The sequence below is a fragment of the Carassius gibelio genome, chromosome A10 (assembly GCF_023724105.1).
Source record: "Carassius gibelio isolate Cgi1373 ecotype wild population from Czech Republic chromosome A10, carGib1.2-hapl.c, whole genome shotgun sequence".
Lineage (NCBI taxonomy): Eukaryota > Metazoa > Chordata > Actinopteri > Cypriniformes > Cyprinidae > Carassius > Carassius gibelio.
The window spans coordinates 12,564,659-12,590,750 of NC_068380.1; the positions used below are offsets into that span (position 1 = coordinate 12,564,659).

Genomic DNA, 26,092 nt, shown 5'->3' on the forward strand with positions numbered 1-26,092 from the left:
AGGGGAAAATAGCAGACACACAATATGATAAATATGATCTAGGCTAAATAAAGATTCTGTTAACACTCAAAGATGGTTTGGAAAAAGTAGAATTTCATCAGAATAATAATTACTATACATGTATTTCTGCATAAGAAAATAACCTGCTTTTGTAAATCAGTTATGAAAAATAAAACGTGAGATACTAAGCCATAATTATGAGATAAAAATTCATGTTTATGTAACTGCACCTTCAATATCTCAATGTCAAGTTGTTATAATTATGATTTCCCAAAGCACACCTTTTTTATATCTAATGTGGCAGAAATTTGCATCATAGATGTCTTTTAGAATAAACCAAGAAATCGAAAGAAAAAAACATGGTTCAAGAGGGTGGCACTCGAGGTTTGAAATCAAGTTCAGGCAAGGCAAGTTCAGACTCTCACCTCTTAATGTGCCAAATTTTCATCCAAATGGATTTATAGGCTGCCATAAACAACAGGTGCCTCCACACCTTCAGTGACAGTCCCAAAAAAGAATGAAAAACTGGTTACTCTGTGAGAACCATGCTTCTGTGAGAGGGAACAAAACGTTGCATCCTCTAGCAGACACTGCAAGCCTGTGTTATACTTTCCACATGAGCAATCCAGATGGGTACATGGACAGCTTCGACTAATATAGTATTTATACTTCCGAAAGCATCCGCTGATGGTCCGCTCCACAACAAACGTGAACAAACAATTGCACATCTACCTTTTATTGTATAAGTTCGAGTAGCAACGGGTCTCCCTGACAAGGGGACAGTACTGAGCTGAAACACAACTATCCTCAGATAGCTCAGATGATGCTAACCCTGAAACAACATAGATAACAACAAATATTGCTGTGTGAGTGTGATTGTGTGATAAGTGTGATTGCATCATATAACAATTGCTGTTAATAGTGTCTCTCGTATACATTTTCCTGAAAATTCTTATCATATGCACATAAATTGACAGTCACCACTAACTATTGTAGAAACGTAATTTTCTGTAAAGTTGCTTTGCAATGATTTGTATCGTAAAAAGCACTATACAAATAAACTTAAACTGAATAGCTATGTTCCAAGGCAAGGACTTGAGTATGGGTCACCATACTTAGCTGTATGTCACTTCACTCCTAAACCCATCCGGCTTAACATAGAAAGGGACATTCCCCAAAATCAAGCAAGGAATACAGCTGTCCTCAAACAACTATGTTCCAAAAGCAATGTGCCATTCACTTGAAAAATCCTATCATGGGGGAAAAGGCCATAAAATTAGCATGTGGGGAAATGAGGGGAGGACACCCAACCTTACTACCCAGGCTAAGAAAATGCTTTGGAGAAGGAGCAAGGTAATTATCTTCTGACCTTAACTCACAAAAAGAACAACTGGCTAAGAATGAACCTCCTGAAAGCCGCCCACCACACCCATGCCTTCCTGAACTCATAGACCACCACCTTGATGGATGTCAAAAGAAGTCCGGAAGGCTAATCTAACACACACAATAATATGCATATTAAAGAGGCACAGCCAAGCTGAATATAGCTCCACCCGGTGATCTTGGAAGATTGGGGCTAAAACGACTCAGTTCTCACACTTCATCGTCATAACACAAACTCTATCCGCAGCATAAGGCAACCTGTTAAGAGAGGATAAGCAGATCCTGCAATCAAAGTGATCACAATAAACTGAGATAAATTGTGCCGTGGCCGAGCCACGAGAGACAAACACTTTGTCCTACACCCTCTCTGGAACAGAAACGAGCATGAGCAGATACTTTACATTGTAACTCATCACAATAAGCACGTTGCACTGAACATCAGAATGTGCCCTCGAATTTTAAAAATCAAACACATAGGCACACATTCCCTAAAATGCTGCTCGATTCACCAGGATGATGATCACACACGCTGAACAAACAGACAGTTCCTGAAGACAACAAAAGTGTGTAACATGTTCTAAAGGTGCCACTTTTTATTTCCGGGCATGTGCCTGTGACGTCACGGGCCATGTAGGTCAGTAGGATTGGAGTTGTTTCACACGTGCATCAGACACCGGTCCCGCTGGTGGCAGTCCTTATAGTGTCCACTAGAGCACACAGTGCAAGTTTCCTAGAAAGGGAACCACTAGGGGAAAGACAATAGCAGATAATGACAAACAGTTACATGTTCATGAAATCTAAACTAACATTCTACTGTGCTCTCTGGCTTGGATTTAAACAAACCCTTCTATAGAATCTGAGTGTATATATATATATATATAAATATATCTATTATATCTATTTCTACCTCAAGTTAAAGCATAGTTAGTTGACATGAAGCGTTTTATATTCAAACTCTCAACTGCATGTAAAAACAATCGTATCCTCAAATCTTTACATCTATGAGCACTACTAATAGTGTAATTACAAAGGAATTTTGAAAAAGTCAGATTGTGAGATATTAAGTCATAATTACAATAAAGTTGCAATTAAGAGGAATAAGTTAAAAAAAAAAAAAAAATTTGTGAACTAGTTTTGAAGAAATCATACATATACACACACACACACGCTCCTGAACTAGCCTGCACTTTAAATCCCAAATTTCCAATATACTTTTTAACCCCATTGTGTATAAAAGAAGGAATTTATCCTAAATATTATTAACTCTTTATTTAAGCAAATAAAACATTACAAGCTCCAGGAAAACAACAACAAAAAATAAGTACATGTGTTACTGTAGCACATTGTTTTGTTTGCCAGCATGTCATGTTCATTTAATTAGGGCTGAGGTTGGCACATGAGCAAAACTCTGTTTTAAGATGGGCACAGATACAGGATCAATTCAACCCATGGCTGTGCATAAATATTTTTCGCATGTTTACAAGATGCATTATGTATCCTGCTCTCAGAGATCAGCTTTAGTGCGGCCTTTGTGGAAGGGAAAGAGCACCAAACCCATGCGTGAGTTGAGTAGTATTTTCTTGCAGGTAATCATACTGCAGTGATAGACAGTTTAAAAGATCCATTAAGAGACTCAATCCATAAAAAAAAAAAAAAACACGTAAAAAAGGGGTGACCTCTCCTCAGGAAAGAGGTTACAAAAGTCTAAACACAGCAGAGTGCACTTCAAACACACTGAATTTCAACTGTCTTGAAGGAGAAACTTCACTAGATTCCACTTATGTGTGCCCAAAGGAAAGTCTTCAGCCACACAAAAAATGTACAATATTCACAGTATTTACATGGTGTGGTTCATCCAAAAACGGTCAGGGAGGCATGCGTCCCATTGCTTTTCCTTTCATTTGTTCTCGAGGAGAGTCTTTATATCTTTAATTCCGTGTTCTGATGCAACCGCAATAACATGGTCTAAAGCATTGAGCCGTCCAAGAAGCCTAACCACTTCCTTTATGTGTTCCCTATGGAGAGAAACAATAATTGCATTAATAAAAATAAAAAAAATGGGATGATGCTTACATCGCAAAGCCATTAAAATACCTGCATGTTACATTTTAATTCTACATTGAAACAATGAAGCATGTGAACATACATATGCTAAGACTAAAATGTTAAATGTCAGTAAGACTTTAATCATTTAGATTTTCAAAATTAATGTTAAAACTTTTTTAATGCCGTAAATTAAGCTTTACCATCATAGGGATAAATAACATTTTCAAAATATATTAGAATAAAAAAATAATTATTTTAAATAAAAATATTTCAATATATGTACTGTTTTACTGTATTTTTGAGCATATATATATATATATATATATATATATATATATATATATATATATATATATATATATATATATATATATATATATATATATAGAAAGAGAGAGAGAGAGAGAGAGAGAGAGAGAGAGAGAGCTATGTTTATATCTGTCATATCTTTGTGTGTCATCTACAGTAAGGTTGAGATGTTAACTCAAGGACATTAGAAACTGCTTTACCTCACGTTCCTCTTCTCCACATCTGATCCAGCCACGCAGCTGCGATAAAGACTGCTGGCCAGATGTTTCAAATATCTGCAGAAGTTCTCCAGCTGAGGAAGAGTCTGCTGTCCTTTCAGGCTGCTGAACCACTGCACAGGAAAGCACTCCACCACCTGAGGGCAGCAGTGAGAGCAATGCAGTGTCTTGAGTTGAAGGACATCATTTGGAAACACTGTGTTTTGATGAATATTAATTCCTAACTCCACCAGAAAATGTGGAGACAAGTCATACCCTGCGACACTTCTCCATGTGTTCCTCGCTGACGTCTGTGGTCTGCAGGGCTGAGAGAATGTAGCGGTTTAGTGTGCTGTCCATGGCAAGCTCCTTCAGCACTGACGGAGACAGGATCCCGTCCCATATTAAGATATTCCCAAATAACTGAACAGAAGAAAGAGATTCAGTTTGGAATATGCATGAACAATAGTTGAAACATTAAATATTTAAAAAAATAAAAGGTTCAACTAAGATTAACTGATTCAAACGACAGCAGAAAGTCGTTAGAATGTTTAAGCATGACTAGCCATACCTTTAAACAAGACCAAAACTGTCTCTGGGAAAAGAGGTAAGGACCAGAGTTCTTGTTCTCCATTACACTGTCAGGGTAAAAAAACAAAAATTACCCATCATTACACACTGGTTTACAAAACATTTAGTCACATTCGAAACTAGACGATGTGAACTAAGAACAACATGTACAAACAGTGACACAACAGGAGTGTTTCGGCTTTTACACTCACTTTTTTGGAAACAGAGGCAAGAAAATGTCATCGTCAAGAGTCCGTCGAATTCGCATGACTATGGTCCTCAGAAGCTCCTGAAAAACAGACACATTCTTGCCTTGAGAAATCAGATTTCTCTTAATGAAACAATTTAACCCTGTAAATGAAATAATACAATTTTAAAAGGAAATTTATTTGAGCCTTTAGAAAAAATATAATAAGTATAATACACATTCTTGCTGAGTGTCATATTTGATAACTCAGGCTTTTATGGCACATATAGATTAACACTGGAGAAAAAAGAGCTCATACCTCAATTGTATTCAAAAGTACAAAAATGTGCAATTTGGTGCAGTAATATAGAATTCTGAAAGCTCGTAATGTAGAGATCTTTATAACAGTTGTCACTCTTTATCCTCCAATATTATATCTTAGTCTTGTGGCATTAATGCATTGCAGTCCCATCCATTCACTGACTTGTGTGTTGCGGTTGTCGCCATGCAGCACAGTCGGATAGCCTTTAATTAGCTTCTGCATGAACGTGACCAGTCTGGACGTCTGACTCCTGGAGAGCGGATCCCACACCTGATCCATCAGCACTGAGGGGGTGAACAAAATGCAATTTGGGTTTAAGATGCTGTTCTGAAAGAAAGAACTGGACCATAATGATGGGATAGACTGACCTGCCAGCTTGGGAAGCAGCACTCTTTCCACGATTGCAGGAAGCAGGCTGTTATCTACGTCTTCCTCTTTCTTCAGGCCGCTCTGATCCCCACAGCCATAGAAAAGCAAAGACTCAAACCACAGCATGTACTCAAAGTTGGGACACTCCACCTATACAGATAGATACAAATGTGATCATTTAGGCAGTAGGCACTTTAAGATCAAAATGTTTAGGCGACGCAAAGCAGTTCATAAAAATGTGTGAGTGGGGGGTGGGGGGGGGGTTCTCTGTACCTCCAGTGGAGACCATGAGATGAGCTGTAGTCGAATAAGAGGGTTGAAGAGTTTGGGCAGACAGAGTCCGATGTAGGCATCTCTATAGCATGTAAAATACAGCTTCCTCCAGGTCTCAAAGTGAGACTTTATGCTGTCCAGTGAGTGGAATTCCTCCGCCACATCCTCAAAAACCATCTTAGACTCATTTAAAATGCGATCTGGAAATCAAAAAATGATGAATTGTTAATTGAGAGAAGAATGAAAACTAACCAGCAAAAGCTGATCTGGATGTGCTGTGAGTCGAGTTGGTCACCTCTTTCTGAGCTGAAGCTGGTGATGTCAGTGGATGTCTCTTCATCATCACTGGACAGCCCCTCCTTATGCTCGGCTCTCTTGCCGTTCTGCTCTCGAGCTTGTCTGCGACGAGTTCTGTTCAGGGGTGTCAAAACTGAATTATACCCCAGAAACTCTGCTTAGAGTAGTAGATCTGGCTTTTGAATTTCTTATTCAAGCTAATTTAGAAGCACTCGCTATTTAACAAGCAAATAGTAAAAAGGCATATGTTTCACATTACTCTATAAGCAAAAGTAGCCATTATTAAAAGTATTAAATGTACTTTATCGATAAACAAGAGAAAGCTGAAAGTGTACCTACCATCTTGCTGCTCTTTTCCAAAAATGTTTTGCCATTACAAGTTACAGTACAAAGCGAATTTCTATATATTGTTTTAAATATTTATATTGAGGATTACATGCTTTGGCATATGCAATTATATGACACACACACACCACACACAGTGGAGATCAAAATTAGAGAACAATCCATAAATACTTGACTTTCACTGAAATATTGCTAATCTCCATCACTCAAAATGTGAAGGAATATTAGCTGTGGGAAACTAACACTGTTCTACTAACATGTTTGACCAAATAACCAAAGCATTTCAACAACAAAAAAAAACACAACTATATTTTTTGTGGAAAACACAGTGATTAAAATTAGAGAACAGTAACCACTGTAGCACGAAAGAAGACTTCAACTAAATTTTTGAAGAGTTACAGCTGTCAGAAACTAGCAAGAAGTGTAGAGGCCTCGCTTTGGATGTCTCTTCTTCCACTCTCTTCCATTGATCTGTGACTGTAGTGGGTTTCTTAGCATTTTCAGTTGGGTATAGATCAGGACTCTTGGCCCATTATTTCATTATTTCAATGTTTTCCACGTTGAGTAACTGCTTTATCCATTTTGCAGTGGGAAAACTACAGACTGATTGGGAGATGGTTGCAGGGAAGGCACCGCATGTTGCTGAAGAAGGTTCTGATACATTTTTATTCTCCCTGCCATGTAACTGTATAAGAGGCCCAACTCCTGCTGCTAAAAAACCATGATGATTCCTCCTCCACCTTTCACTGACTTCTTTACACACTCAGGGTTCAGTCTTTCCCTTGTTTGACCCTGAACATAATGTTTCCCATCTGACCCAAAGAAATTAAACTTGCTCTCATCACTAAAGTGAACTTTGGACCAGTTATCTCTCCACACAACATGCTCCTCAGCAAAGGTGAGCCTAGCCTTTGATTCTTTCTGCTGATGAGAGCGGACGTGTGTTTTCAGTCCGACTTCTCTTAAACAGATCCTTACCATGTTCAGCGTTCAATTGGCGAGCAATTCCAGCAGAAGTGTTGAAGTCTTCTTGAGCATTTCTCTTATGTGGACGCCCAGACTTTTGGGGGGACTTGAATGAATTAGTGTCATTATAAAGCTGCAATATTTTAGAAATCACAGATTTGGAATGACCAGCTTCTCTTGCAGTGGCTGAAAGGGTCATCTCTTTGGCTTTCATTTGGAAAACCTGCTGTTGAAGGGTTTCAGTCACCTTAGAGTGGCCTGCCATTGTGCAATCTCAGTGAAAATTAGAGGAATGCTGCCATTTGTTTTCGGTATCATTTAGTTTTTTTATACTGTGCTTCAGAATACAATTAATTCATGAAACATGCCTAAAAGATGGCCCTTCTAATCCTGTTAGGTTAACTTCAAATAGGACTAAGCAGTGACCTCGAAATTTATAAAACTGTAGGCTGTCCTGTTATATTGATCTCCACACACACACACACACACACATATAAGTGACAGTATACCGTCTGGCTTCTCTTTCAGCTATCCTCCTTTGCTTGGCCAGCTCCTGATAGGATGTGCGATCTCTACCGAATGAGTCCAAATTAGGTGCCATAACAGCCTTATCTGAAACAGAAAAAAATAATATTAACTCACAGTAAAGCTCAGCTCATCAACTCTGTTACAGCCTATACTGACAGATTAGATAGTCATAACCTACTCATTAATACAGCATAGATGTTAATGCATTAGTCCACAAATTTCAATACAACATATATAAAAAAAAAACCAAGTATTCCATGCACAGTTCTTAAAGAACACCCATTTCATAGAATGATGGAATTATGTGAGGGTGAGCACATTACAGATTTTTTTTTCTTTTTTTTTGAGAGAACTATCCCTTTAAGTTGTTTCTCCTTTTTTTCTGACATCATCAGGATTAATTTACAAATAGAAGCTGGTTTTGATCTACCTGCTCAATTCTACTGGGGTGAGATTGAAACTCTCCTCCAAAACACTCACCTGCTCAGCATCTTAGCAATGTTTCAGTGTACACACTGACCAATTAGAAGCCAGTGAGCTTTCACCATCAGAAAGCAACATACACTTTTACTTGTCTCAATCACACACACATACATACATGCACCCACAGGACAGTCTCTTTGTGTATTACTGATGTGCAATTAATTACAACTATATAACAGAACAGAAAGAAAAAAAACAATGAGGCCATTCAAATAAAAACCTTCAAGATGGACTGACTTGAAAGGCTGGAAAACTCCGACGATTCATCTTTAATATCATCCTGTCTTCTCTGGACGAGACGGGACGCCCGCTGCCGAAGTAACTGGTGCATGGCGACCTCTAGCTCCAGAATAACAGGCACCTGAAAGATATGATGATTTTTGTGACAGCTGAACTGAAGACAAGTGGCCAGCGACCACGACGAGGGGTTCAGTGTGTTCTGCTGTGGCATGGGAGAGAGAAAGCAGCAGAACCAGACCAAATTTACCCATATTCAATGAGGACAGAAAGCCCATTAGAGCTGAATCAAAATCGTCTTCCCCTGTGTTAATACTTTTGTGTTATTTACCATATTATAAGCCAAAAATAAAAAATAAATGGCTTGAGTAGTTTGAAACTACTGTGAAGGACTTCCGGATAGCCATTGTTGGATATTTTTGACATTCATTTAATGCAGCGCTTCTCAAATCCAGTCCTCGTGCCCCACTGCTCTGCACATTTTATGTTTCTCTTATTGCTTCAGATGTTGTTCTATTCGAACATAAGTGCCCTGCGAAGTGGCCATCACAGGATATTCCGCCATGATTCCAGTTTAAAGCAAAGGTATATGTTCCATTCAAAGTGCATTGAAGTGTGCAAAGCATGAATTAAAATTTTATTGATTTACAGAGGTATATGATGTCACTTGTCCATTTGCAGACTGAAGTTGTGCAATGCAAATCCGTGAATGAATGTGCCGAAATGAAGTAAACTTCAACAGATTTCCCCTGCTCAGGGAGTAGGGAGCAGTAAACACTGTTTAGAGACCATGTCAGTCGGGACACAGTACATGCACGGAGTTGATTATCTGAATCAGGTGTGTTAACAAAGAGACATACAATATGTGCAGAGCCGTGGGGCACGAGGACTGGAATTGAGAACCGCTGATGTAATAAACAGATACAGACAAAACAGTTCCCACATGGAGAAAATGAATGGAATTTTGTTGCAGTTTTCCAAGACATGTACCACAAATTACTTTTGATATTAACATGTACTTAGGACAAACTATCTTTAAGCTAATGTAATAATTAAGCTAAGTCAAATGATAACCTAAAGAATAAAAAAATGTAAAGGCTTTAAATGGCAGTTTAGTCCACTGGCGTGATAAAGGTTTACCTTTTTGACCACTTATTACTTTAATATTTTTAAAAATGGTTCAACTTGTTAGCTACCTAGCAGTTAAACAAACTGGAAGCCTCACACAAAAAGGGAGGGGTGACCTATGACTTTCTAAATAAAGTGACTAGTTCTTAGATAAATTAGTATATAATGATTTTTTGCCCAACTAATAACACTTTTGAGGATCTGTTCTCCATGCCCCATCAAAGACACCATGATTTATGTATATAGTCTCTCTTTACAGCTGAAAACAATTATGGAAACATATTTTAAGTTAATGCATCTTACTGTGGGAAAAAAAAGATGGAAGTTTACAATATAATCCATAAACTGCTAAAAATGTGACCTGGTGCACTGCTGAAGTTTTTTATAAAAGATGATCATAAACTAAGTTAATTATTTTTTTTTTTAAACTAAAGTCGAACTAAGCACACAATGCTGAACCAAGCAACATTCAATACATTTCAAAATAAATCACAAAGATATACAGTGCCAAGATAAAAACAACAACAAACAGACAAACAAAAAAACTAACAAAAATACAAGTCAGTAAAAAAAAAAGCAGCAGCAACATTAAAAGCAAATGCATTCATTCTTACCTTTTCACTGAAACACTCAAGCAAGTCTCCAACATACCCTCGCATTTCTTGCAAGAATCTATATTTGTCTGCAGCCTCCTGTGAGGAGCCCTCCAGGAGCTGGATGCTCTTTTTGGAGGCCTCCAGCTCCTCCTGGATCTGCTCAAAGCGCCGGGCATTGGAATCGTGCCCCTGACGCATGAAGCTCAGCCTGGCACACAGGGGAATCAAAGAAAGGTTTATTATCAGTGATGTATGGGGAAGTCACTAGGGTCGCACATGTCCTGATGAAGATGGTCTGGTCTAATAAGAGCAATGGAGCCTCTAAAACAATTGCAGATTTTACTATCTGCAAATCAGCTTAACAGAGTTGAAACACCACTATAGCCAGGAATAACCAGCATCAGTGTGGTACATTCAAAATCTTAGGAAACTCCAACTTGCATTTTGAGGGTTTACAATGGCGGTTCAGACCGTACCTGTCTTTGAGACGTTTCTTTACCAGATCTGTGGTTATAGGGGTCAGGTCACAAGAGGGAATGGGATAGGGAACCGAGGGCTCTGCTTTCAGAGGCTTGCTGTTGTCTGCTCCAACTGTGGCAGCGGCGTAGCTAAAGGGCATGGCATAGGACGCTCCATACGGCTGTGCATCATAACTGCCTTGGTAATACATAGTTGGGTCCTCAGACTGGGTGGTTTGGACCTAAAACATAAAAAAGGATATGACATTAAAAGGATCAGAGTGTCAGATTTTAATCAAAAACACTATTTACTGTTTTCTATTTCAATATTTTTTAAAAGTAATTTATTCATGTTATTTCAAAGCTGCATTTGTCACACGATCCTCCAGAAATCACTCTAATGTTAATTTGTTTCTTATGACTATGTTGGAAACAATTTTCCTGTTTAATATTTTTGTGTTCAAAAGAACATCATTTTTATTTCAAATAGAGATCTTTTGTAACATTATAAATGTCAGTTTTGATCAACAATGCATCATTGCTGAATAAATGTATATTTATGTAAAATAAATATGTATTACTGACCCCAAATGTGTGTGTATACTGTATAGACAAAAAGAGAGACACAAGAGAGATTACCATCTATTGTGTTACTGTTATTAAACGATACTGACAAAAATAGTCAAAAATATTCACAGATCTTAACTTCTTAACTTGAATTCTACATGCCATAGTTTCAATTTGTTAATGTACACAATAAGTATTTAAGGAATTTGTCATATCACATTTGAACTGTTGTATTGAAATACTCATTGACGATATAAAATATACAGGAGTTTTAAAAGGGAAAAAAGCCTAACATACATAGCTGAAATGTGGTTATTGTGACAACTTGTATACGCACACAATACTGCACAACACTCAAGCACAATACTGACAAAACTGACCCACCTGCGGGATGCTAATGCCCTTCCTGATCTGCTCCTGCTCCCAGCGACTCACTTCCTCATCCTGCCCATTATCTAGAGCTTCATCGTCACTGCATTCAATACCTGAACCACAACACACAAATTTGAAAACAAACAATATGGTCAGATTTAGGTTCACAGCACATCTTTTCCAGTATTTGATTTCTCACAAAAGTCCTATTCATAGGAATTCAGTCCTTTTTGTGTGATTTATTCAATGTGACATGCCATTTATTACAAGGACAACCCGTCCAGAGAGCGTGTGATCGGGGATTCCTTGAACTCAGCTTCAGATGACTAGCTCTGAGCTCATAAACTGACCTATCTCCTCAGCTATTTTCTGCCTCTGAGTCTTTATCTTGACTCCACTGAAGACGATTCTCTTCTCGTCTTCGTCGTCACTGCCGCCGTTCTCATCTTCACGAGCGAGGCGCTTGTTTGTAACGTCATTTTCGACCAGCGGAGGCTCACCCCCGAGCTCTCGAGCCATCTGCCTCCGTTTACGAGCAGCATGAATGAAGGCCGCGTCGGGGATCTCGCCTGTTGTAACGTACAACAATTATTGTTGTGTAAACACAATGGCATATCACTTTCACAAGAATTTGATCAAATGGAGTGTTTAACAGCATTCAATGTTTAACCACAATACCCAGAAGCAGGTCCGAGCCCTGTATGACTCTTCTCGAAGCATTTGAAAAGCAAAAACAGCCTAATGCTGCTGCTGCTGCTGGTCCGGTGACTGTGACACACTTTTGTCTGGGATGATGGGAGCTCTCACCTGGTCTAAGTGAGCTGAGAGCCGACAGAGTTTGGCTAAACGCTCCACCCGAAGGCCTTTGCTCGCCCTCATCCTCCTGTTCCTCAGTGCTGTCCACCTCCATTTCTTCTTCTCCATGTTCACTGCTGGCCTCCAAGGGCTCCTCTTTAATTGATAGATTCCGAGCAGGTCCGCCTGGACCAAAAAAAAAAAAAAAAAAAAAGACGGTGAGCGATAATACAAACTTACTTCGTAATCTTTACCTTGCTATATGTTTCTGAGGGTCTTTAATACTTTGAGGACCTAAAAAAAACTTGAACAAATGGGGTCATACGCTGTAAAAGGTTGAAAAGTTGAACACATTGAATGCAACTATTTTGAAAAAGAAAAACTGAGATAGTATTTTCATAGTAAAACTCAAGTAATCTGCATTTTAGGGGTGCACGATAAATATCGGTTGATAATTAATTGCGCATCTCGTCCTTAAAGCCGGTTCTCTGATCAGCGGTAAATTCCATCAGGTGTGTGATTTCACATAGAGCAGCTGTTACAGCACAGAGCCGTTGTTAACTGAGATTTTGAAATTTATTGTGCACCCCTATTTTTTTTATTTTATAAAAATGTACTAAATATGTTTTCCTAAAGAAAGAAAGCAGTCCCCTGACTCTGATCTATGAACATGAATGATATCATGAAGAAAGAATAAAAAACAACAACAACAAAAGTGTTGTACCTATGCGTGTGTTTGGTTCCTGCGTGGTACTGCCGGTCTTTTCCAAATCCTCCTTATATTCTTTCTTCAGCAGCTTGACAATCTTCTTGCTGTGGTTGGATTTCTTCACACGGAACATTTCAGCCTCATCTAATAATAAAGAAATTATCTGTGGGAGTTGCTGTTGTTGTTTTTTTTACACACATTCTGGCCAAAGAATTTACATGAACTTTTCTTTATTAAGATTACTGGGTGTTTTTACCTTTTTTTTTTTTTAAAGCAGTTTTAAAACACTAGTATTTCCATATTTGCCATGACCGTTGACATTCCTATTCTCCCTTATCACAGTAATTTTATGATACTGGTGTTTAGCCAATCATTTGCTATATTAAAATATATGCAGCGTGCTAATTGGTCACTATTACTGCCTAATATAATATGCCAAGTAGCTCGTGTTTTCCAGAGAAGTGACTTTAATGACACAAACGGTTTTCAATTTCAGTAGACTGCAATAATTAGGGAAATACATTGAGAAACTCTTAAAGTATAGTTGGTGTAAGTGTACGTTTCCATATCTAACTTATATTCTTATTTATGTCTTCAATGGCAGCTCATTAGGCACCTTCATCATCGTGGAAGCTCAGCAGACTCGCTTTCGGCTCCTCTCGGTTCTCCTTCTTTCTCTTTTTCTCTCTGTTGGACTTGACAGCACCGGCCTGAACCCCGTTTCCGTGACTGTTCAGCGCGTTTGCTCCAGGAGCGGCACCTGTGCTGGTGGACTCACTCGGGCTCACCGAATCTTCAGCCCCGGGCCCGCCGGACTGATGCTCCTCCTCTCTCTCCTCATTTTCTGAGTCATTCCTCCGTCTGAAATTGCACCTCTTGGCTTTCTTAAACATGGTGATGTAGTGCAACGCCTCTGGGAGAGTTAGTACAGACTGATATTTAGATTTATGCAGGGCGCCAGCGATGATAACAAGTCCACCATTTTGCCTTTGGCGGAAACGTGTTCCTCTTCTTCTTCTGTGGTTTTTATTTGGCGGTTCGCAAACAAATTTTATTACCGCCATCTACAGGACTGAGGTGTCAACTCATTGGGACATACATTTTTTATAATAAATACAAACACAAACACACACACACACAAATAAATAAAATAAAATAAAAAATACAAAGGAAAAAAAGAAAATACAATAGATTAGAAATGTCAGTCTTGCACCACATTGAACAGTGGATCATCGTTTATTTTTTTATGAAATATGTTTGTTTAGGATATACTATTATAGTATTTATTAATTTTTGAACTAGCTTTTAGTTTTTTATTTTCGGTTTTCGTGTTAATTTTTAAGTTTTTTTTTTTAATTAATTGACGTTCAATGTCAATAAACTGTAATGTTAACAGATACGTTTATAAATGTATCAGGTAGATATAATAGTAAGATCTGCAAGTAATGTTATGCTAATTGTTTTCTTTATTTAAAGAGCTTAGACTTTTATATGTGTGTATTTCAGTGTTGGGGAAAGTTGCTTTTAGAATTAATGCATTACAATATTGCGTCACTCCCTAAAATGTAACTAATTACGTTACTTAGTTACTTGTTATGTTACTTTTGCGTTACTTTTTCAGTCTGGGCAGGGCTTGCTTGTTTGTTTTTAATATAATAAAGTTGTATTTTTTGATAAAAGTTATAACAAATAGTCCACTGAAGGCATGCATAGATGAACACAAGTGCAGTTTATTTACAACAGTGCAATCCAAAATCCAAACAATGAAGAAAAACTTGACTTGAGGGGGCATGAACAGACTTAACTTGACCAGACTTGACAGAAACAGACCAAAATCACCAACAGCAGGTACCTTAATAAACGACAAAACCACAATGGGATGACAAAAACATGACTATTTATACAAACAATGAGGGTCACATGACAAGAGCAAACCAATGGGAAACAAGACACATGACTCAGACAATATACCAGATTCAGACAATAAATCGGAACATGACACAAGGAACAAGAGGAACCAATAGCAAGACAAGAGGGCAAGGGAAGAATGACCAAACAGCATAAACAAAGACTACAAAACAAAAGACATGAAAACAAGAACATGAAACAAAACCCCAAAACAGACATTACACCCCCCCCCCCCCCCCTAAGGGCAGCTCGTGATGCCCAAACAAACAAAACCAATGGCAACCATGGAACAGAGGGGGACCTGGGAGCTCTCATTAGAGTCAAGAACGGTTTCTGTCAGATGTGTCCGATTAGAGAACCGAGGAGCTGATGATACTGCGCATGTGTGATTCAGCGTGAAGCAGACCGACACACAGAGCGTCTGAACTGAACTGAACTGATTCTTTTGGTGATTGATTCTGAACTGATTCTGTGCTAATGTTATGAGCGCGGGTAAACCGAAGGCTTGAATCAAGGGCAATCATCGCCAATGACGCCATTACGTCGAGCGTAAAAGAACCGGTGAACCGTTTTCTTTAACCAGTTTATTGAATCTAACTGTCCGGAAGAACCGGTTTGCAGAAAAGAACCGAACTTCCCATCACTACTCGTGATCCAAAAACCGATGCATCCGGTTCTTGACCGGTTTATCACTATAAAAAAAAAAAAAAAAAAAACAATGCCATTCTTTATACTTATTTACAATTGTGTTTAACATTTTTCTACAAGTAATATAATTATGAAAAACAGTAAACAAGTTTCACCCAAATTTAATTTGTCTTTTAATTAATTAAATGTAAACATTTTATTTTTTGGTAAATAAAGGGGATTTGCTTTTAAAATTAAAACATGGAAGAAATATTGTGTGATTTATTTCTTTAAAAAATAGTTGTATAAATTTTTTTCAACAGAAGTAGCAGTATCACATACATTCTACTAAATATTAGTTATATCTCTAGCACAATGCCTTTTTTTGTAAAAATTAACTTTTATTTTGATGGGTTGCCGTGAATACCTTTAAATTGACACTGGTTTTATTCAAACGAAACGGTAAAATGCATGTGAAGTGACTCAGAACAGTTCTGGTGATGTTGTTGATGTATTTATGTCCTCATTGAGATGGCAGAAATCACTGCAAGAGTCACGCACTTCAGTCCATGTAGCAAACAACCATTAATTCATTCACACAGAGACGCAGAACATGAAGGATTCAGATTTCAACCGACTTATACAGATACTGGTCCATATGGAGATTTGATTTGATTAATTTATGCTAACTTTGACAAATTCCGTGACTGTCAATATTAAAATGTAAGTTTCATTATCATGGATTTTGAGATTCCATCCGCGTTTTCTGCTTCGTGGAAATCATAGCGCTCTATGCGTCAAGAACCGGGTTGACAGGCTCCTCGGTACCACCGGTACTTAAAGAAACCTGCCACCGTCACATTTTCATTTTTTTAGTACCGAAGTACCCGGCCTTTTGACAATACTAGTCCTACAAACAGCAAAGAAGGAAAAAGATGAAACAGCTCAAAACACATATAGCTATTTAAATATATTTATTGATTAAATGTGGTATCAACTGTTTCAGATAAACTGCAGGTAAAACCTAAACATTTAAAACTGAATACATAAGACATAAATAGCCAACTATTGTAATGTGATTACTCTTTGCAGGATGCACACAGCCACTAACATCCAGCAAGGTCTGTCTGGTCTGATTCACTAACAAATGACTCTCATGAACTCTTTCTTTTAATGAGTCAATCAAGAACAAGTATGGAAGTCCCTTTCCAACAATTAATACAAAATTTAAAAAACAAAATGTTAATTGTGACTTTGTGACTTTTTAATCTCACAATTCTGATGCTTTTCTCAGACTTGTGTGATATAAACTCACAACTGCAAGTTATAAAGTTAGAATTGTGTGATAGAAATGTGCAATTATGAGAAATAAAGTTAGAACAGCGAGATATACTGTAAACTCATAACTCTGAGAAAAAAAAAAAAGAATTCTGTCTCATCTTGCAATTGTTAGTTTATATCACAATTCAGACAAAAAGTCATAATTGCAAGATGTGTGACTTAGACTTTGCTTTTTAAGTTTAAATCTCGCAATTCTGACTTTTTTCTCAGAACAGTGAGAAAGGCTGAATTGTGACACAATTGTAAACAATTATTTTTGGTTTATCTATTCCATAGCTGAAATAGTATATTGTTATTTCTCCATGGAACAAAAAAACTAATTTATCATTTGAATCCATGTGTCATATTCTGTATAACACATAAGCAGCCATTGACAAATCTGTTAAGTATCCAAAGGTTTAGATTAACAGTAAGGCATGTGAGTTTGTCTAACTATAGATTACATGCAGATGCATTGTAATATAAAGATCTAAACTTGAATTTACAATTTGATATCTTTAGTTTACATCTTTATATCTTGTAATTCTGACTTTTCACAGAACAGCAGGGAAAAAATGGCTCAAATTGTGAGAAAAAAAAATGCAATCACCCCATTATTTTTCAAGACTGAAAAAAGCTTCCATATAATGTTATTTTTGCCAAGGAACAAAAAAATAAATAAATAAATAAATCTTCAAGAGCTGCATGAACATTCTTCAAAACATCTACCTTTGTGTTCCAAAGAAAAAAATAACAGCATGTTTGGAAACACCATTGAGCTAAATAAATTGGACAGAAGTTTTGTTTTTGGCTGTTGATGAATGAAGGCTCAGAGATAGCAGAGAACAACAAATTTGAATGCAAACTAAACGCAACTAATCATATGTTTGTTAAGAGCTGTTTAAACGCTGCTTGATCTGTGCAGATTTCTCTCCTGATTCAAACCAGAACACCTTTTCACTGGAGGAAGTGTTATTATGGAAGTGTTATAGACTATGTATTTGAGTAAAAATCATCTTAAATCATCTTGCTGGATTTGTTTCATCTTTTGTCTTTTCCATATGTTAACTGATGGACTGGAGTGCTGTGGATTATTGTGATGTTTTTATCAGCTGTTTGGACTCTCATTCTGACGCCACCCATTCACAGCAGAGTATCCATTGCTGAGACACTGATGCAGTGCCACATCTGAAGAAAACAGCAATAAAAACAAGACATCACACTCATGTTACAGCTGATCTCAGACAGACTGATGAAGCTCCAGACGGACGGTGCTGATGCTGGTTTCCATGGTAACAGAGGCAGCGGCGATGATTGTCAGCTGTGCTTCTGATTGTTTTCAGCTCTCGAGTGGTGGAAATGAAGCGCATGAACATTTAATAAAGAAAATGATGATTTGGGATGCAATCAAACAGAATTTATGTATCTTAGTCAAATGAAATGTGCATTTTTCTTGTTCATCATTTGTTTAGATGTGTACAAACCTAGAAAACCAAATGTGTCTCATTTGTAAACTACAGCCAGTTTATGCCTCTCAAAGAGAAAATCAGAGTATTGATCAGATCAGCCGTATTCTTCTCCTATTTCAATCTAAGGATCATTTCTCTGAAAACTCCTCGACAAAAGCTATTGATTTAAAAGGTAAAAAAAAACAAAAAAAACAATTGTTTTTTTTTTTTTATCTTGGAAATATCACACTAATAATACAATCTTGATCTGAATGATTAACACCAAAATAAAAATAAAAATTAATTAATTCAATTAATAAATACATAAATTACACATATAAATAATGCATAAACAATATCAGAAATGTCGCACAAATTGTAAAATATTGATTTTAATCTTGTAACACATTTGTAACAAAAAAAAAATATAGAAATTGATTAAAAAATCTTGAAAAAGTCCTACAAATAGAAACATTTTAACAGAAAAAAAATATATATATATATATATTATTGTTAAGAGAAAAAAAAAATAGAAAATGCAAACTACAATATTTCTTTAATTTGATGTTGGATTTTTTTATTTTATTATTTTCCAATAAAACTCGTACTGCAATATTTTTGGTGTATATATATATATATATATGTATATATATATACATATATATATATATATGTATATATATATATATATATATATATATATATATATATATATATATATATATTACTATATTGTATATATATAACTTCAAATATTAAATATTATAATAGAAATATTATATGCGTGCATGTGTGTGTGAGAGAGAGAGAGTTTTAAAAACACTGCAGGCTGACAGTTACTCATCCCTGATTTACATTAATGAACATATTTATCAAATTTATCATTTAACCTCTATAACTGAAATAAACAATTACTCATTTAGTCTCATGTTGAACAAATTGTGATACGGATAAAATACTGAAAACATGATTGATCCAGAACATCGGTCCAGAACTACAGGAGTAACATTTACTGACTATTGAACGATAAGATCCTCAGAGAGTCACAACACCAGAAGAAAGGGAAGAGTCTGTGAGTGAAGGTGGTTGTGAATGTGTGTAGATGTGTGTTAGTTACAGGATCAGAGAATGACACTGTTCCTCTGTCATAGTCCAGATCAACTCTCACACGCTCAAGATCCTGGTTAACAGGAAAACCAAGCCGTTCAGAATATCCACGCTCCACACTCCAAAAATCAGTGTTGAAGAAAACCCATCCCTTCCTCTGGTTTGATTCTGTAGTTACTCCAATACTCCAGACTGAATTCTTTTTAACCTCCACATCCCAGCAGTGTGTTCCTGAGTTAAAACCCTCTGAACCCAGAACACAGCGATAACAGTCGAATCTCTCTGGATTATCAGGAAGAGGTTTGTTCCTGCTGTGTATCACACTGGTCAGATCATCAGACAGGATGAGATGTGGATGTGCAGTGTTTGGATCCAGAATCACAGGAGCTGATGAAACACAATCAACAGCTGCTTTTATTCTGATGTTCATATAGTGATCAAGAGTGAACCACACACAGATTATTATGAATTATGACCAGTGTTCATTTTGACAGGCATTTCTGATTTAGTCTTAGTCTTTATCTTGAGACGAAAATGCTAACAGTCTTAGTCACACTTTAGTCATTTGAGTCTTTCATAGTTTTAGTCGACAGAAAGTCATACCTTTTTTTCCAACTTTTAGTCATTATTTTAGTCAAACTGCAGTTACCAATATTTATTTTATATGTAGTTTTCATTCAAATATAGTCATTAATTCTTCTCTCTTAAGACCAAATCAATTAAGTTTATGAGGAATTTGCATCAAGGATGTATTTTGGAAAAAAACTTGAATAAATGTTGACAATTTTCATTTTTGTAAGAAATACCTCTTAAGGGGGTGTGAAATGCTATTTCATGCATACTGAGTTTTTTACACTGTTAAAGAGTTGGATTCCCATGCTAAACACGGACAAAGTTTCAAAAATTAAGTTGTACGTTTGAAGGAGTATTTCTGTTCCAAAAATACTCCTTCCGGTTTGTCACAAGTTTCGGAAAGTTTTTTTCGAGTATGGCTCTGTGTGACGTTAGATGGAGCGGAATTTCCTTATATGGGTCCTGACGCACTTCTGCCGGAAGAGCGCTCGCTCCCGTATAGCAGAGCACTGAGAGCACAGACATTCACTGATCAGAGCGAGAGCGTCGCGAAATGTCACAAAAGAAGTGTGTTTTTGGTTGCCAGGGCAAGACAACCCTGCACAGATTACAAAAGAAAAAACAGCATTAAGGGACCAGTGGATGGAGTTTATTTTTACAGAGCATCAATGGAGTTGTGCAAGTGTTTATGTTTGTTCCCTGCATTTCGAAGATGCTTGTTTTACAAACAAGGCCCAGTTTGACGACGGATTTGCGTATCGTTTATTTCTTAAGGATGATGCAATCCCAACGAAAAAGGGTCACGATCGTGTGTTGGAACCGCAGGCGGTGAGTAAAACCGCTTAAAATATCTCTGCCTCCTTGTTAGTGCGTCTGCCTCCCATGCTGGAGACCCGGGTTCGAGCCCCGCTCGGAGCGAGTCGTTGCTGCTGCTGCTCTCATTCAGTTTCAGCCTCGGGATCTGATTCTGGATCATAAATATACGCTGAATCTAACTGTTTGCCATGGATTGTTTTAGTTGGTTTTGTCCTCACGGTGTCACAGCTTCCAAACGCTCTCAACGCAAAAGCCTACTGGCGCTCGTGATTCTTTAGCTCCGCCCACACGTCACACCTCCAGCCGCTCGTGTTTTTCCGGGAATTATTATATTCTTTCTCTTATGAATATAATAAAACTAAAGACTTTTTGGAGTTATGAAGGATGCAGTACTACTATATATGTACTCAAGATTAACAGGATATTGAGTGAAAACGAGCATTTCACCCCCCCCCCCTTAAGTTATTTGACAAATTTAATTGTGAATCCCGTTAAAAACGGGACGTCTGGTCACGTTACTCCTTCGGGTGCTGAGGCCATTGTTTCAGATAGTTTGTGTTTTGGTGTCTCAAACTGGGGTCCACCAGATGGAGCCACAAAAGACACTCTAGGTTAGGAAATTATATATATATATATATATATATATATATATATATATATATATATATATATATATATTTACCTGTATGTAAGTCAGGATTGTGAACCTTTGTAAACTATGATGTATTTAAAATAGAAATGTAATAATAAAATAATAGCAATTATACGCAGCACACTACTCTGAAACGTCACCAAAACTTCAGTTGATGTACTAGTGTACTGAACAGTTAGCCATGAACATGCTGATAAATGATAAGAAGTATCCTTAAAATGGATACGTTTTTAGACAGAGGATGTAGTTTCTCAGCGGAGAAGGTTAATACAGAAGAGCCTAGCGTGAAAAAACTAAACTGATGAAATCTGATGACTCATACAGAAAATATGGCTTTATGAAATATAGTGACAGCAGACCACAGGTTTTATCTGTTGAAGTGCTGAAACTGTATAAACTCAACAGACAACTATCAACAATGACTATGACTGAGTAACATCATGACAATACCTGAGAAAGCACAGCAAGCATCGTATCTTGCAGCTCTGTGAATAGCCAAATGTAAAAAGCCTCGCAAATGTGTGTCTGTTTGCACTGATGGTGCGGCAGCAATAACTGGGCACAGAAGTGGAGTTGTCACCCAAATTAAAGCCAAAAATCCAAAGATTGCAGCCACTCACTGTATGCTTCATCGTCAAGCACTTGCATCAAAGTCAATGGCACCCGACCTGCATGATGTGTTGGAAGTAGTAGAAGTGGCTATCAACTCCGAAAAGTCAAGGCCGCTAGCCTAAAATCACATCTCTTCGCATAACTGTGCACACGGATGCTCATGTTCAGCTACTCTTCCATTCAGAAGTGCGGTGGCTCTCACGTGTAAAGGTTTTAGAGCGAGTGTTCGAACTGAGATGTTGAATTGATAAGCTGTGCAAAAAAAGACAGTCTCACCCTTCCCACTAAGACCAGTTGTGTGTATTTTTTGTACAGTGACTACTAAATTGATGTCTGCATTGCATGCTTTCTTTTATATTGTAAACTTGTATAATATTGATTATTTATTTTATATTGTAAAACTATTTACTTTTAAGTCAAATAGATATTGTTTTATTTTTCTTGCAGAAAAAAAAAGATTGCTGATCTGCAAACCAAACTGTTAAGCCACTGTAATTATACTACATCAAAATGTTAGAAGTTCAATGCACTATTTTTTTTTTTGTTACAAAACACTGTATATGAAAATTAACTTAAAATTAACATATATCACCTGCAAATGTTGATTTAGAATGTTACAAGTGTGGAGCAATTCGGGTGAGGAAAGACGATCATATGTCTATTCTCATAATAATAATAAAACAAACAAAAATATAACCATATAAAGGCTATTATTCATGTCAGCAGATTTAAACTAATGCCAACTAGTTACTGTTCTGATGCGGACACAGAGCTGAAGCTTAAGGTAACGTAACAAAAATCTGAAGAAAAAAAAAATGTTTTGCAGAATGCTGAACACTTTTACAATTTATAATTTTTTTCAGACGAGCCGCACCTGATCATATATTAGTTTTAGCTTGTCAACATTTTGTCTTCGTTGATGAAATGAACACTGATTATGACAATCATGCTATTAATCAAACACATCAGACTCTCTCCTCTGATCACTGTCAGTGTTTTTTACAGTAAATATTTAAGATTTGTCAATCAATCAAACTGAACTGAGATCTGCTGTATCACTGTAACTGTAAATATCATGTAAATATCAGCTCATCTGGTTATTCACACATAATGCTGAAATCTGTAAATATTCCCTCATGCGTCATTTCCAGTGTGTGTGTAACAGCACAGATCTTCTCCAGACTCACTGTTTTGGACGATGTCCTGCATCTTCTTCCAGACTCTGAAGGGCAGGTTGCCCAAGTAACGCGGCACATGAATCAAAGCCCCAGAAGGCATCTGTGGATCCGGCTGTGATGAGTTCTGGACTCTGGAAGAACATCCAGGATCAGAACTGCAGTGGCTTTGGATCAGAAGCAGAGAGAGCAGAGACACCAGCAGATCACTCACCTTTCCATCGTGACTGGAAACTCCTGCAGAACAAACACACCATTGATCATCAAGAACTCAGTCAGTCATCAATCAATCAATCAATGGATGATCTGAAATCAGACCTTCAGAAAGCAGACGTCACTGGCTTTCATCATCTCCTCCGTGTCTTTGATTGTGTGTGAAAGAGCTGAGATGTGTCTGTTCATCTCCTCCAGCTTCTCCTTCATCATCTGCTTCTTCTGCTCCTCTTCCTCTCTCAGTGCAGTGATTGTAGCTTCTTCTTCATCTCTGAGAAACTGATGAAGCTTCTCGAACTGCTGTTTAATCTGATGCTCTGTGTGCTCAGCTTGAGACTGAAATCAAATCACATTCACTTCAAACATCTCCATCAGCACACATCAACACATCACATCATTCAGATCTCAGAGAAACTCAGACACCGACATATAACAGATCCAAAAGCAGATCGTTGCTCGACATTTACAAAAAGAATCAACTGGAATCATTATATTAAATATAACACATCATAATTGTGTTTAGTGATGCTACAGCTGTACTGAAAATGACTCTTGATTCTGTTTCCTCACCTTGATGTGTTGAACTGTTTTCTCAAACTCTTCTTTAATGTTTTCATTGTGTTGAAGTTTCTCCTGTAAGGACTTCAGTGCTGTATGGGGCTCCTCCTAGAATTGAACAAAATACAAATATATAAAACACCAGATTACAGTGAAGAGAAGAGAATACAGTGATCATACAGTGCTGTGTTTTGTGTATATCTCACACTGAATTTATTCAGAAATTAAAAGCAAACATAAATCAAAAACAACCTGATTAAAAATAAAATACACTTTTTCAACAGTAGGATTTTGATCTCTTACCCAGTGACTACACTTTAATACACAGAACAAATCAGAGCAGAGTTTATGTCATATGAAGTTGAGTAAAACAGCAGAGAGAAATACTGAGTGCATGATATGTGATGATATCTGTGTTTATGATTAATTGGTCTTTACATATGAAACAAGAGACATTTGTCCTACCTTATATGAAGGAACAACTTCACTGATGGGTCTCAATGTGTGACTGACGTGCTTCTCTGAAGTAAAGCACACTAAACACACCGGCTGTTTGTCCTCCAGACAGAAGAGTTTGAGTTCCTCACTGTGAAAACTGCAGATCTCCTCAGATCCTGATGAACGCCTCTCATTTCTCTCCTTCAGAAACGACTCACATAAGTTTTTTAACACTAGATTAATTGGAGGTTGAGCAATGGAGGATCTTCTCCTGCAGACAGGACACTCCTGAGTTTTCTTGGTTCTCCAGAACTGTTGAAGACACTCTTTACAGACACTGTGACTACATGACAGAAAAACAGGAGCCTTGTAGGTATCACAGCACACGGGACAAGAAAGCTCTTCTACAGATAGTGAAGCCATTTTCAGTGTTTGAGCTCCAGCAAGCTAAACTTTTCTTTCACTTTCAACTTTCAAAAATAAATCATCTTCGAGAATCACAAAGATCTGCTGTCTGTTCAGAAACAAGCTTCTTCAAAGGCTTTCTCTTTGTCGTCCACTGATGACTGATTCTTGTTTGATTTTGTCAAACAGAAGAAAATCGGTGACAGAAAGAAGAAATAACAAGTCAGTCTCATCCGGGTAAGTGTTGTAAGAGGGAGGAGTTTCTGATGACTTTTGTATGTTTAAACAGCTCTGACCACAACAGCAGGATTTCTGCAGATAATACAAATACTGCCCATGTTTTAATTGAAAATATGCATTACTTTTCACCCGGTTTAGGGGAAGCAACATCAAGTTCATGTTCATTTATTTATAAAGCACGTTTAAAAACAGCCATAAGACTGACCAAAGTGCTGAACATTGAAATCAAACTATTAACACATAAAACAGAGAGATAATAGTGGCTTGGTTATGTAAAGATTATTACACCAGTAAGAGAACTTTAAAATTGAATAATTATAGGTGAGGAATTTGTAACTTTGAAATTTGGCAATATAGTGAGTTGCAGTAATCTAAGCGTGAGGTAATAAAAGCATGGACAGCTATCTCTAACGTCAAAGCATTTAAAAAGTGTTTGATTTAGACAGCATGCGGAGTTGGTAAAAGCTGGAACCAATTACAGAAGAGATGCCCAATTTTAATGACTCATCAAGAAGGACGAGTTTACTACTGTTATACTGAAAGTATACTTAAAAGTATACTTTTGTAAATTAGAAAGTGGGCCAATTTAGTCCCAAGGAGTATTGAAACAGTACACTTACAGTACACTAACACTTACACTTATACTTGAACTTTACTTAAGTATACTGGGTAAAATAAACTTGAAGTATACTACTTTTTCATAAGGGAAGCTGCCTAGACCTAGGCTGGTAGCCTGAGAATGAAATGATCAGTAGGACTGAAAACAAATCACCTCTGTTTTAAACAATCACCCTGTTGTTCCTGATGTGTCCAGTAGAGGAGGCTGTACAGTATGAGCCATCAGAACAGAAGCAACACGAATA

At 37.2% G+C, this 26,092-nt stretch overlaps 2 protein-coding genes across 3 annotated transcripts; both read right to left on the bottom strand.

The window, feature by feature from the left end:
- Nucleotides 1-2,637: 2,637 nt before the first annotated feature.
- Nucleotides 2,638-14,158, bottom strand: LOC128021214 (PAX3- and PAX7-binding protein 1-like). 2 transcript variants are annotated; one of them, XM_052608253.1, is made up of 19 exons: nucleotides 13,754-14,158; nucleotides 13,153-13,281; nucleotides 12,441-12,614; nucleotides 11,984-12,202; nucleotides 11,646-11,746; nucleotides 11,280-11,297; nucleotides 10,713-10,936; nucleotides 10,255-10,444; nucleotides 8,513-8,636; nucleotides 7,774-7,876; nucleotides 5,952-6,067; nucleotides 5,657-5,856; nucleotides 5,383-5,533; nucleotides 5,177-5,298; nucleotides 4,718-4,794; nucleotides 4,507-4,573; nucleotides 4,212-4,358; nucleotides 3,939-4,093; nucleotides 2,638-3,398 (listed from the first exon to the last, which is right to left on the bottom strand). In XM_052608253.1, the coding sequence occupies exons 1-19, from the start codon at nucleotides 14,028-14,030 to the stop codon at nucleotides 3,281-3,283; spliced, it is 2,712 nt and encodes a 903-aa protein (XP_052464213.1). In that variant the 5' UTR covers nucleotides 14,031-14,158; the 3' UTR covers nucleotides 2,638-3,280. The 2 variants fall into 2 exon arrangements, with proteins under 2 accessions (XP_052464213.1, XP_052464214.1); XM_052608254.1 differs by lacking the exon at nucleotides 11,280-11,297.
- Nucleotides 14,159-19,148: 4,990 nt separating this feature from the next.
- On the bottom strand, nucleotides 19,149-25,251 carry LOC128021215 (E3 ubiquitin-protein ligase TRIM35-like). The gene is made up of 6 exons (XM_052608255.1): nucleotides 24,612-25,251; nucleotides 24,159-24,254; nucleotides 23,694-23,924; nucleotides 23,590-23,612; nucleotides 23,388-23,509; nucleotides 19,149-19,934 (listed from the first exon to the last, which is right to left on the bottom strand). Exons 1-6 carry the CDS (start codon nucleotides 25,005-25,007, stop codon nucleotides 19,450-19,452), a joined length of 1,353 nt encoding a protein of 450 aa, XP_052464215.1. The 5' UTR covers nucleotides 25,008-25,251; the 3' UTR covers nucleotides 19,149-19,449.
- Nucleotides 25,252-26,092: the final 841 nt, after the last annotated feature.